Source organism: Budorcas taxicolor, chromosome 19 (assembly GCF_023091745.1).
Source record: "Budorcas taxicolor isolate Tak-1 chromosome 19, Takin1.1, whole genome shotgun sequence".
Taxonomy (NCBI): Eukaryota; Metazoa; Chordata; class Mammalia; order Artiodactyla; family Bovidae; genus Budorcas; species Budorcas taxicolor.
The window spans coordinates 22,711,787-22,725,460 of NC_068928.1; the positions used below are offsets into that span (position 1 = coordinate 22,711,787).

General features: G+C 45.0%; 1 protein-coding gene across 1 annotated transcript; it reads right to left on the minus strand.

Moving 5' to 3' along the window:
* Window positions 1–11,862: 11,862 nt before the first annotated feature.
* TLCD2 (TLC domain containing 2) lies at window positions 11,863–13,654 on the minus strand. Its single transcript, XM_052658810.1, has 4 exons — window positions 13,479–13,654; window positions 13,172–13,254; window positions 12,872–12,954; window positions 11,863–12,315 (listed from the first exon to the last, which is right to left on the minus strand). The coding sequence occupies exons 1-4, from the start codon at window positions 13,652–13,654 to the stop codon at window positions 11,863–11,865; spliced, it is 795 nt and encodes a 264-aa protein (XP_052514770.1).
* Between the last annotated feature and the right edge of the window lie 20 nt (window positions 13,655–13,674).

A 13,674-nucleotide genomic window follows, 5' to 3' on the forward strand; every position in this document is an offset into this window, starting at 1 on the left:
CCCAGATATAGAGGAGAGCAGACCAAACAGAGGCCATGTGTGGTGGGAGCTTGTATTCTAGATGGGAACACAGATGTTAAATAGCTAGCTATACATTTAAGATTTTCATAGTTTTTGTTGTGTTGTTCTACCGGTTTATTGCTACCAACCATCTCCCTCCACCCTCCTCAGGCATGCGTGCTCAGTCATGTGACCCCATGGACTGTAGCCCGCCAGACTCCTCTATCCATGGACTTTTCCAAGCAAGAATATTGGAGTGGGTTGCCATTTCCTTCTCCAGGGAAGATTTTTAGTTTTTACAAAGTTAAAGGAGTCTTATAGAACTTGTTCCAATGGTTTGTTCCAAAGAACAGCCAACAATGCTCTCTCTATTTCTCTCTCCCCAAAGAAATCACTTTTACCAATTTTAGCTGATTATTTTGGCCTGTTTTTCTGTTTCACCAAGCAATAAGCTTATATTGCTATTTCTCGACTTTCTACTTTGCAGCATTATCTGCTCACTTTCCACTGTAGAAGATGAGTGGCCATTCGGTGGTTAGGACTTTGTGCTTTCACACCTGTGAGGGGTGGGGGACAGGTTCAATTCCTGGTTGGAGAACTAAAATCCCACAAACCCACAAAGCAACCACACACACATAAAAAAATGGAGCTCCAACTCTCCCCTTAGCCTCTCATATGCGTGTATGTGCTTCCCACTACCCCATACTCCCAATATGATTGTAACTTTGGTGAGATTAATAATCAAGGTTTACATAACTGTGCAGGCAGTAGTAATAGCTAGTCCTTATGGAGCATTTACGCTGTGTCAGGAAATTTTCTAAGCATGTTAACATTAATGCATTTAATTTTCATGATAATCCTATTATTGTCCTTCCATTACACAAATAAGGGAACTGGGGCACAGAGAGGTCAAGTAACTTGCCCAAGACCACGTAACTAGTAAGTGGAAAATCTGGGATTTAAATCCAAGTATTCTGGCTGTAGAAGCCAGGACCTATTGTACCCACCCTGGCTTTCTGTGAAGGACTCAGCAGTACTGGAGTGCGTGCCCAGCCTCTGAGATGCTCAATCATTTCCTAAGTTTTCAAGTACGGCCCTACCTCCTGGGCAGACATCACCCCTTTGCTAAGGATCCAGGCTATAGGGAGGGAACCAGCACCTTCCCTCCCTCTTCCCCAAAGTTGTTCTCTCTCCCTCCCCTCTGTCAAGTGCAATCACTTCCAGCTGGCTGCTATCATCACTACTTTATATGAAGTTAAAACGTAAAACAAACACGGTTCAGTGGTTAGGACTTCGCCTTCCAATGCAGTGGGTGTGGGTTCGATCTCTGGTCAGGGAGCTAAAATCCCATGTGACTTGTGGCCAAAAAAATCAAACAAACCAAAACATAAAACAGAACCAATAGTGCCACAATTCAATAAAGACATTAAAAACGGTCCACATTAAAAAAATCTTGAAAAAAAAAAAAACAATTACGCACACAAACTCTATTATGCCTCTCTGTTCACAGGCACCCACAGATTTGCAGCTTACTTATTCAAGTAGTAAACTATGATTACATTTCCTTTTCTAAGCAACTGTTTGTTTTTCCCATAGTTAGTAGCTGTATTTGCTTAGTTTTTTGTTGTTACTTTCTATGGATTCTTTGCCAACTCCTGCTCTGGCTGTTCATTAGCTTTTAAATCTGTTTTAAAATGTTCAGACATATAAGGTAGTCTATCGATTTCACCTTCCCCTGCAAAAAAAGTCTTTCCCAGAGCTTCATGACCTGCTGCAGCATATCCAAGTTTCTCTCTCTATTTGTTGTATAGCTCTCTTCCTAGGATCCCCTTTCACCATCAACCTGGGAAGTCCTATCATCTATGTTGGATCTCTTGTTTTCTATTAATGTGTCTGGGTCTTCTTTCTTGGTTGACTTCCTTAATTCGATGGAGTGTATTTTCTAGTGGCTTTCTGAGAAGGGTTCATGGTAGATAAATGTTTTTAGACTTTGCATGCCTGAAAATACCTTTATTCTGCCCTCATACTTAATTGATGGTTTGACTGGATATCTTATTCTATTTCCTTCAAATTTTTGGTGAAGTTGCTTGATTGCCTTTTAGCTTCCAGTGTGTTGTTTAGAAGTTCTGATTCCTGGTGTTTGTATGTAACATTTCCCTCTTCCCCTCTGAAGCATTCATCTCAATGTTCTGAAATTTAATTCTGTTGTTGCTCGATGTGAATCTGTTTTCTTTCAGTCTTCAGGAAATTTCAATGATCCATCAGTATGGCAACTCATGTTCTCTGGTTTTGAAATTTTTCTTTCATGATTTCATTTATGATTTCCTTTTTCTTTTCTGTCTTTCCTTCCTTTTTCTCAGTTTTCTCTTTCTCTTCATTATTTTGATGTCAGGTGTCTTGGACTGGTACCATGATTGTCTCATTTTTGTTCCTAATATCTTCTTTCTGGGAGATTTTCTCAACTTTATTTTCTAACTCTTCCATGAATTTTTTATTTCCAATAGCACACTTCTAAATGCTCTTTTAATTCTGACTGGATTTTAGAAAATTTTTGGTAGCACATTATTTCATGCTTACAATATATTCTCTTATCTCTCTGAGGAAAATAATGAGTTTTTCTCAAGTTTTATTTTCCATGAATAGCCTTTGCTCTCTCTGTCTTTTCCCCTGTTTTTCACATTCTACATTTTTCATGTTAGAGGCTTTCCTCAAGAGCTCATAATCAGTCCTTCTATTAAACTTGTAATAAGCACTTCCAATGAGAAGTGAAAATGTATAAGATAAAGGGGGTGGAGTAGAAGGAGGGGAGCCAGGAAGGCGGAAACGGGAGAATGGAAAGCCTACCAGGCATTGGGCATTGTCTGCGCAAGGTCCTGAGAAAGGAAGGAACACGGCATATTTTATCAACTGAACAAAGCCACACAAAGAGTGACGCAGCGGGAGTTCCCCGGCAGTCCAGCGATCAGGACTCAGTGTGTTCACTGCCAGGGCTGGGTTCAAATCCTGGTCAGGAAACTAAGTCACATGGCAGGGTGGAAAAAAAAGGAGGGGCAGGGCAGTGAAACAAAGTACCAGGGGGCTTCCTTGATAGTCTAGTGGTTAAGGATCCACCTGCCAATGCAGGGAACATGGCTGCGATCCCTGGTCTGGGAGGTTGCCACATGCAGACAGGCAACTAAGCCTGGGCATCACAATTACTAAAGCCCATGAGCCCTAGAGCCTGTGCTCCCCAAGAGAGAAACCGCTGCAATGAGAAACCCGCACATGACAACGAGAACATAGCCCCCGTTCCCCACCACTGCCAGTGATGAAGACCCAGCACAGCCAGAAATAAACCCTAAAAACAAAAAGACAGTACCACAAATCTGGACAGTAGACAAGGGTCACCATGCAGAAGCCTACAGGTCGTATCATGAATTATGCCTCTCTCTGAAAAAGAAAGAACACTGGATGCATTAAGCAGAGAATGGCCTGATCCAATTTGCATTTTAACAACCATAGACTGATCACTGTGGGGAAAGTAGTCACTAGGCTATCATCATGTCACCTAAGGTAGAGATGACGGTGACTTCAGCCATAAGTCAAAGAGAAATGGAAAGGAATGAATGTGAAAGCCATTCTGAACTCGGTGATTAATTGGACATGTGTGTGTGGGAGTGGAAGGTGGAGTGGTATGGCTTGAGGATGATTCTTAAGTTCCTGTCTTAACCAGTGAGTTGATGGCAGTGCTATGTACAGACCAGGAGCACAGCAAAGGGTGCAGGTCCGGGAGGAAATATCCTGGACAAACCCTTGAATGTCAGAATGCAACAATCCCTTCCTCAACATGTCATCAGGTCATCCTCAATCTGTGGATGACCCATTTCTATATCCCTTACCTCTGGTTTCCCTCCTTTGGATGACTCCTACTTTCTCAATTTCCCACCTTAAAATTTTTTTTAAAACTTGTTTGGCTGTGCTGAGTCTTAGTTGCAGCATGCAAGATCTTTGATCTTCATTGTAGCATGCGAACTCTTAGTTTCGGCATCTGGGTTCTAGTTCCCTGACCAGGGAGCAAACCTGGGCCCCCTGCATTGGGAGTTCAGAGTCTTAACCACTGGACCACGAGGGAAGTCCCTCAATTTCCCACTTTAACCATATCCTCCCTGTAGCTCCCTGTAGCCTGATCTCTGCCTTGTTTACTCACTGTTACATCACCTATGTTCCAAACACATAGTAGGACATTCATAAATACTTGCTGAAAGGAAAAATAGTGTGTGCCAATCATACTTAGAGCCACAAAATAAAACAGCACATTTTCGTGGATCCTAACACCAACAGTTTCACATGACATTTAGTAAAATTTAAAAAAAATTTTTTTCAATTATTACAACTTTTAAGTGATTTCAAATGTTATTTTATATTAAAAGAGATGGGAAAAGATTTTGAAGCAGACTTCAAAGTTCACATGAATTTTTAAAATTCAATATATGTCAAAGAAAGCCTGCAGCAGCTACCCTAGGCTAGGCCCCCCTCTCTCCCTCCCCTCATTTCCTCAATGCTCCCAGCCCCCCACCCTTGCTTGCTGCCAGGGTGGAAACATTTGGATTCTAGGAAGAGCTGGGGTTAGGGAAGGAAGAGCACGAGCGTGAAGAAAACAACGTCTGGACAAGCTGCTGAGGGAAGCTAATGAAGGGCTGATGGGCAGTATCTTTCTGGGCCAACACAGCAGCAGGAATCTGTGGCATCCTTGTTCCTTGGCTTCTCCGTCCTCTGGTGGTGCCCTGACCTGGGATCTGGGGCACAGCGGGCCTCTGTGCCAGTCTCTCAGCCCCAGGGATTAGCAGTGCCAACCAGCGAAGTTCAAGGAGGTGAAGGAGCCCTTCCAAGGGCACAGGCTGGCAGGTCAGAATGACAGGACAAAGTTTAATCCAAAGGAATCATTTGCCAACCTTGGAATGTCAGCTACTATGCCAGAACCTGTGTGGGGGCTGGACGGTGACAGGGTGGAAGAACTGCTGCAGGAATCTCTCATTTCACTCTGTAAGAACGACCTCCTAGGGACTTCCCTGGGAACCTGGTGGTGAGGACTCAGTGCTTTGAATGCAGGGGGCACAACTTCCATCCCTAATCAGTGAACTAAGATCCCACATGCCATACTGCGTGACCAAAAAAAACAAACAAAAAAAAGAATGACCTCCTATTCTTCTACTCTTAAAGCCCACATGGCCTGCATTCTTATCTCAATGAAAAGAGCTCATTCAGTCTGAGAATCACTTTCATTTCAGCGTCTACTTCCTGTGGAAGATGTGACCAGGGAAGGTTTGTCCCCCATCTGGTTCAGTTCAGTTCAGTTCAGTCGCTCAGTTGTGTCCAACTCTTTGGGACCCCATGAACTGCAGCACGCCAGGCCTCCCTGTCCGTCGCCAACACCTGGAGTTTACCCAAACTCATGTCCATTGAGTTGGTGATGCCATCTAACCACCTCATCCTCTGTCGTTCCTGTCTCCTCCTGCGTTCAATCTTTCCCAACATCAGGGTCTTTTCAAATGAGTCAGTCCTTTGCGTAAGTGACCAACGTATTGTTATTTCAGCTTCAGCATAAGTCCTTCCAATTAATATTCAGGACTGATTTCCTTAAGGATGGACTGGTTGGATCTCCTTGCAGTCCAAGGGACTCTCAAGAGTCTTCTCCAACACCACAGTTCAAAAGCATCAATTCTTCAGCACTCAGCTTGCTTTATGTCCAACTCTCACATCCATACATGACTACTGGAAAAACCATAGCCTTGACTAGATGGACGTTTGTTGACAAAGTAATGTCTCTGCTTTCTAATATGCTGTCTAGGTTGGTCATAACTTTTCTTCCAAGGAGTAAGCATCTTTTAATTTCATGGCTACAATCACCATCTGCAATGATTTTTGGAGCCCAAAAAAATAAAGTCTGACACTGTTTCCACTGTTTCCCCATCTATTTCCCATGAAGTGATGGGACCAGATGCCATGATCTTAGTTTTCTGAATGTTGAGTTTTAAGCCAACTTTTTCACTCTCCTCTTTCATTTTCATCAAGAGGCTCTTTAGTTCTTTGCTTTCGATCATAAAGGTGGTGTCATCTACATATCTGAGGTTATTGATATTTCTCCTGGCAATCTTGATTCCTGCTTGGGCTTCATCCAGCCTAGTGTTTCTCATGATGTACTCTGCATATAAGTTAAATAATCAGGGTGACAATATACAGCCTTGACATACTCCTTTTCCTAATTGGAACCAGTTTGTTGTCCCATGTCCAGTTCTAACTGTTGCTTCCTGACCTGCATACAGGTTTCTCAAGAGGCAGGTCAGGTGGTCTGGTATTCCCATCTCTTTCAGAATTTTCCACAGTTTATTGTGATCCACACAGTCAAAGGCTTTGGGATAGTCAATAAAGCAGAAATAGATGTTCACCTGGTTAGAGGGACAGAAAGAATATGCTCTCAACACTGAGTTAAGTGATGTTCGTGTTGTCAGGGGAATGCTGAAATGGACCTCTGCCCTGCTCAATGACTGCATTCCTGAAAAATGCAGAAATCAATACTTGGTAAATAGAAGTCTGGCTTTCCAGCTGAAGAAGCATCCTGACTTACAAATACCACTTCAGAGGCAACCTATCTGATCTGATTGATCTTCAGTTGTCAACTTTCTACAGGTTTCTCCCTTTCTCAGTTTTCCTATAAAGAAAGGGGCAAAATAGTGTATCAGAATGTTCCCTGGATTCTTCTGGTTGTGCCACAAACTAGTTGGGTGTGCTTGGATAAGTTGCTTTTCTTTTTGTTTTTAAGTAATTTTTAAATTTTTATTTGTTTATTTATTTAGTTGTGCCACTCATTCAGGATATTTAGTTGCTGCGTGCAAACTCTTAGTTGCAGCATGTGGGATCTAGTTCCCTGACCAGAGATCTAACTCGGGCCCCCTGCATTGGGAGCCCAGAATCATAGCCCCTGGATCACCAGGGAAGTCCCCTCACTTAACTTTTCTAGGCTTTAATTTTTTGCAAGGGAATTCCCTGGCAGATCAGTGGTTAGAACTTGGTGCTTTCACTGCCAGGACCTGGGTTAGATCCCTGGTTGGGGAACTAAGATCCCACAAGCCAAAAGGCACAGCCAAAAATAAATAAATAAAATACAAATAAAAAAGGATTAAGAACTTAAATGGTAAGATAATCTTGAAGGTGATATATTAATAAAGACTCACTGTTACAAGTGAAAAAAAATTTGTTCATACTCACTAAAGCAAATCTGGGAGTTTTTAGAGTTGTGTAACCGAATGGTCCGGGGGTGGGGGGTGGGGGGTGGAGTTCTTGCTTCAGGTAGAGCTGGATCCAGATATTTAAATGATGGTAGAAATCTCTGTCTGTATTTTGAATCCCTTTTTTCTGTCTTGGCTTCATGCTCATGGAAGTTATCTTATATCAACCTGGATTAACAATGTTAGCACATAGTGCATCTCAGCCAAAAGTTCTAGCAGAAGGCAAAGTGTGGAGGCTCACAGTTCTGCCCAAGTCACAGACTCATCTCAAGGAAAAAGGATACCGTGTTCTGACTGACTAGCCCTGAGTCACATGCCCAGTGAGAAGGGAGAGAGAGGAGCTAGACAGGCAAAAATACCAAATGTTGGACAGGGGTGCTATAATAGAAAACAGACATATATATGGGCTTGAGCCTGGGTCCTGTCACTAACCGGCTAGGTAATCCCGAGTAAGTTATCTTGGTTTTCTTATCTGAAAAATAGGATGGTGACTTTCCTGGTGACACAATGGTTAAGAATCTGCCTGCCATTTCAGAGGACATGGGTTCCCTCCCTGGTCCCGGAAGATCCCATGTGCTGCAGGGCAACTAAGCCCGTGTGCCACAAGTACGGAGCCTGAATTCTAGGCCCCACAGGTCACAAATACTGAAGCAAACGCGCCTAGAATATGTGCTGCCCAACAAGGGAAACCCGGACACTGCCAGTAGAGAGTAGCCTCCACTCACTGCGACTAGAGGAAGCCTGCAAGCAGCAACGCAGACTCAGTGCAGCCAAAAATTAAATATCTATATATATATTTTATGTATATAGGATGTGTCTCTATTGTGTGGGGTTAAATGGGAGAAGGTATCAAAGGTGCCTCATGCGGAAGGCTCATGACACATGTTCAGCCTAGGATGGTGTGACTTTCGTTAATGATTCTGAACAAATACTGCACTTCAGTGAAGGAGCAGCTCTTTAGAGAATAACTTCCTTTGTGTAATCACCTGCAGAGTGAGGGCTCCTAACCTTAAGCCAAACAAATCCAGATTTTACATATAACAAGGCTTTGACAACTCAGTTATGGATATTTCCGTTTAATTTTCTTGTTAACTCAGGATAAATTTAAAAGTCTCTTTTGGATTCAACCCTTGGCATTTGAGAATCACTCTAAATTGTCTGAATCCTTTCTTTTGCTCTAAGTCCATTCTACTGAAGACATTTGGTTCGCTTTTTCAGAGTAGAGGCTCTAGGACTTTGTAGTTTAAAGAGTTAGTGCCAAGAGAGCTTCTCACAGTAAAGCTTCCATGAGCCAGCATCACATTATAAACCAGGACAACTCTGGAGCCAAGAAAAGTGACTCAAAGTCACCATATTAACAGAAGACTGATGATCTTATTTACATAGCAGTTTATTAATTTTTGATCAGGATAGTGTTCTGAAACCATAAAATATCAATGCTTCCCATCCAGGAAATCCTCTCCCCTATGCCAGAGGACAAAGAATTTATCAGCCAGTAGCTCAGTGGGCATGGAGTCAATCTTTGGGATCATGTTATCTCCCCTGCCAGCTAAGTATGGAGTCAGTCTTGAAGACCACTTCACTGGGCCATGGTGAGGCCTGCTAGAGCACCGCCATGGCAACCCAACTCACTGTACCAAATTTAGCATCTGCCAACCTCCACCATGGCAACCCAATTCATTGTAACAAATTTAGCATCTGCAAACCTCTGCATTTTTTAGCTTCTTTTTTCTAGGCTCTCAACTGACTATGCCTCTTTGATTCACATCATTTATATCTGGTCCACAACATATATAACACCAGTTGATGAGATGTCCACTTACGCAATTATAATCACAGTCCAGTCCTGCCCTCCTGAAGTTTCACTGGGTCACCGTGATGGAAAATTGTGTGTGATCCCAAATTCTTCAGGTATCCACTTCCGTCCTGCACTCCACCCCCCAATTATCTAAATCACTTCCTGTGTTTTAAGAGTTAACCCATAGGAATAGCCATTTTTCACCTCATATTTCTCTCTATGGTGGTTTTTCCTCTTTCCATCTTGGGCACCCTTCATAGATACTACCAAGTTTTCCCGAGAGGGGAACTCACTTGAACCGTGAATTCATGACAGCTACTGAAAAGGTGTAGGGGTTGGAATGATTCAGTATTGACATCAATACATAGTTTGGGAACAGATTCCTCCCATTGTTTGTCACATTTTTCTTTGAGAGCTCAAGACAATGTTTTTGTTAATCAAGGCATTTGGTTAAAATAACAATTGAGTTTTGAAGATACTACTTTATTAGGTCTTGGGACTTCCCTTGTGGTTCAGTGGTTAAGACTCCACTCTCTCAGTGCAGAGGGCACAGGTTTGATCCCTAGTCAGGGATCTAAGATCCCACATGCCAAATGGCATGACCAAAAAAAAAAGAAAAAAATCTCTGTCTCAATTTCTACACCGTTGCATCTCTGGTTTTAGTCTGATTACATTCAAAGCCTCTGCTCTCATTTTCTGCCTGTGCTTACTTCCAACTGTTGCAGTTTCTCCTTGGCTCTATTTGTCATTTTCCCCCTTTGCGCCTTGGTTTTCATGACTCTTTGATGAGGATATCTCACAATCCCTCTCTCTCTCTGTCCCCTATGCTTTTTTCTCTATCTATACATTCCCTCTTTTTCCTAGTTCTTTTCTTTGAATGTTTATTTCATCATTCTGCCCCCACTTCCTTTTTTCTGATTCTCTTCAGTCCCTTTGCTTATTCTTCTGTGTCATTTCCCATTTCCTATTCTTACTTCTCATCGTCCTACCAGCCTCTGCCTCTCAGTTCTTGTCTGTGTTGGGCACTGTAGCTGTTTGTGCTTTGTCTTTCTGCTGGTCTCCAACTCAACATATTGCATGCTTTTTCTGTCAATGAATCTTTCCATTGACTTCCTCCTCTACCTTCTGTTCTGCTTCTCAGCTTCCCTGACTAATCTTCATCTCTCTCTCTCTCTTTTTTTGGTCACACCATGCAGCATTTGGGATCTTTGTTCCCCAACCAGGGATCGAACTCATGCCCCCTGCATTGGAAGTGCAGAATTTTAAACCGCTGGACCACCAGGGAAGTCCCCCACTGGTCTCTATTACCACCTCTTTCCTCTCACTCTGCTAATCTATCAGCCACTACGACCTATCTCCCTGGGATCTGGTGGTTCCTCCTTGTCACTCACTCCCCTTATTTCTCCATCTAGACCATCTGTATCTTCCACCGTTGGGGTCCGTTCCCATCAGCCTTTATTCCTATTTTGCTTGGTTGGTTTTTTTTTTTTTATGACCATTTAACCAATTCTATGATTTTGGTTCTTCTCAGCATCTATAACAGACTTTCTTGAAATTTCTGCTAAGGATTGTGTCTTGCCCTCCATCTCTCTACGTCTCTGCCTCTTCTATGCAACAAATTTTTTCCTATCTGTCTTTCCATCTGCATATGTCTGTTTCTTTCATTCCCTTTGTCTCTCACTAGCTCAGCTTTTTGCTTTTATCTTTCTCTTGCTTTTGTCTCCTGTATCTTTTCTGTGGATAATTAAGGGTTATCTATTTCTTTCCCATTGTTTAGTGGAATTGCAACTTTCATCTGCTTACACTTCATACAACCTGGATGTTCTGCCTGCAGAAGGGAGGTGTCTTGTGCAGTAGAAAAAAAAAGAAAAGAAAATGAGGTAGAAGCAGCAGAGGAGAAAGCAGAGCTTTCAAATTAATCCCAGAAGAGAGTCAGATATTCCTTAATGCTTCTGCATCCAAGTGGAAGCCTCACCTCATTTGCTTCTGCCTCTGACCTCATTCTCCCATGAAAGCCCAAGCTTGGGAAGACCCTACACGGGGCACCCAGAATGGGTGGTTGAGTTCCTGCTATGGCTCTAGACTTTAGTACAGTTTGGAGAAGACAGACCTAGCCAGGTGTTCATTCCTCTAATGAATCTCAGAATTCCTCTAAGAATCTGCATTTTTTTTAAAAGTTCCAAAGACACTGAAAAAACGTAAAAGGAGGATGCTGGACACAGTAGGACTAGGTTGAAATACAAACAGAATGATATGGTTTTGAGAACCAGAAACATCACCAGTTTCTTGTCTCTTAGCAACTGTTATGTCCATCACTACTGGTTACACAGCACCTGTTGAACCCTCCTCCCTCTGCCCTAATTTGGTCATGGATGAGGTCTCTCTTCTCTCTGATCTTCACCCCTTCTGACCAGATCTCTTTCTGATCCTAGAAGGACTTCCACTTTACTCATCTGTTCCTGTGCTATAGCAGAGTCTCTGTTCCCATGGCAGTTTCTTCCAGCTTCATGCCTCCCACTACCCTTTATTGGTAGCACAGGCTGTACCTCTGGAATTAGTTTCCTGAAAAGGGCAGTAATCTGATGATGGGATTCAGTGAACAGTAGCCCAGGTTCCCACCCATCCATGAATATCAGCATTTCTCCTCAGATCCTAGGAATGCAGGAGTTAGCTGGAAGAGGAACTGAGATACTGAAAACCAAGTCCAGGCCTTGTCCCTGGGGGATAGTGCATTGAAAACCAGCATCTCCTGGTCTTGGTCTTCCCTCCCCCAGGCCTGGCAGAGGAGGAGCCTGAGGCTCAGTCTCTCAGCCTGAGACTGGAATCATCCCTGGTGATGGACTCACCATCACAATCTGTCCTAGTGCCCCTGGTTTCCTTGTTTCCAAGGGTGGGTGGGCAGGGCTGAGATCGCAAAACATCACTGACCAAAATGTGTATGCCCAAATTGACGCTCATGACACCCACAATGGCCAGTCCAGTTCCACCAAGGATGACCAGAGCAAGAGGGATCTGGTGGCATTGCTGGAACAGCCACAGGCTCATCCATCCCAGCGGCACCAGGCGGAAGAGGGCCAAGGTGGCTAGGGTGGCCCAGCTGGTCACGCTGAAGGCCAGGGATGGAGCCTGGCGAGAGAGCAGCAGCAGCTGGCGTAGGTGCAGGCAGGTGGAGTTGAGCTCCAGGAGCAGAGACACCACAGAGAAGCCCACGTAGTGGCCGGACAGAACAGCGGTGCTGAGGCAGCTCACGACCTGGGGAGCCGAGGTCAGAGGTCAGAGGACCTTCCATGACCTACCACCCATGAGGTCCCAACACGATCCCAACATCCCAGTCCTCAAGAAGGGTTCCCAAGCAGTTTGTGGCACTTCCCACACAGCCCCCAACAAAGCCAACCTTATGTTTACCCGTATGTTAGGAGCCTGAATGGCCTTGAAACAACCCTTCCATAGAATTGAACTGGAGCAGCTTTGGCCTCGGGCTGTCTGCCTCCCACCATTTGCATTCCTGTGCTTTCACACCCCATCCCCACTCCCAGTACTGGGACTCCCCCTTCTTATTAAGCTCCATAGTCAATGTTTCTGTGATAGACTGGACACCTGTGGGAATCCAGTCTCCTTGGGCAGTGCTGACTCAAGCTGTGGCGAGCAGTAATCCCCTCCCCCCAGTTCAGCCCAAGGTTGGGAGGATCAAGTGCCAGCAGGGGTCGGAAACTCCGGGGGAAGTCACAGGACAGAAGGCTGATGAGAGACTAGGACCCCCCAGGCTGGGCACGCCTCCTTCCCTGTCTCGCCGCTTGCCAAGTCTCACCACCGCATGGTGACAAAGAAGATCCCAGGCCTGGCCCAAGGTCTGGTTCCACAACAAGTCAGTTCCATCTGCCAGGAAATAACCTGTGGGCAAGGAGGGGAGGCTGGTGTTAGGCTTCCCCCAAGCCAGTGTCCAGTCTGGAGAAGAATCTCCACCTTTCCCGCCTCTTTAGTTTCCTCTCAGTAAAGCTGCCAGAAACATTTCACTCCATTAAGAAATGGAAGAGGGAAGGAGACCTGGAATGACTTCTGGAAGTTTGTCCCCTGCCCCAAACTGGTCCAGCTTTCCCTGAAGACTTACCCACAGAGACAGCCACCAGCAGCAGAGCCCAGGGAGGGTGGCCACGAATCGGGTCGGCGGCCATCTGAGGGTACAGCGACAGCCTGGAGGAGACGAGAGAGCCATGGTCAGCGTCTGTGTGGACACGGATCCATTCTCCGGCTGTGGACGGATAGACACCACCCACTCATCCACAAACCCACCCCAGCCTCAGACACTTCGAGATCTCGCATGGATTCTGAAGATGCCTCTGGGTCTTTTAATCCCAGCCAACCGCCCCCTCCCTCGCCCTCGCCACTGTGCCTCCGAAACCTCTTAAGCCCCGCACCCGAGCAGCGCCCCGGCCCCCGTAAGCAGGCTGTGCACCAGGGAGACACAAATGTTCCGCCACTTCCAAGGGTTCTGGGCGGCAGATCCCGGCGTGGGCAGCAGCTGCAGCCCCCAGTGCAGCCCCCGGAAGGCGGCGAAGGAGGCGCCGGTGACGAGGAGCCCAGAGGGCGCCATGGCCTGGCGGGCGGGCTAGG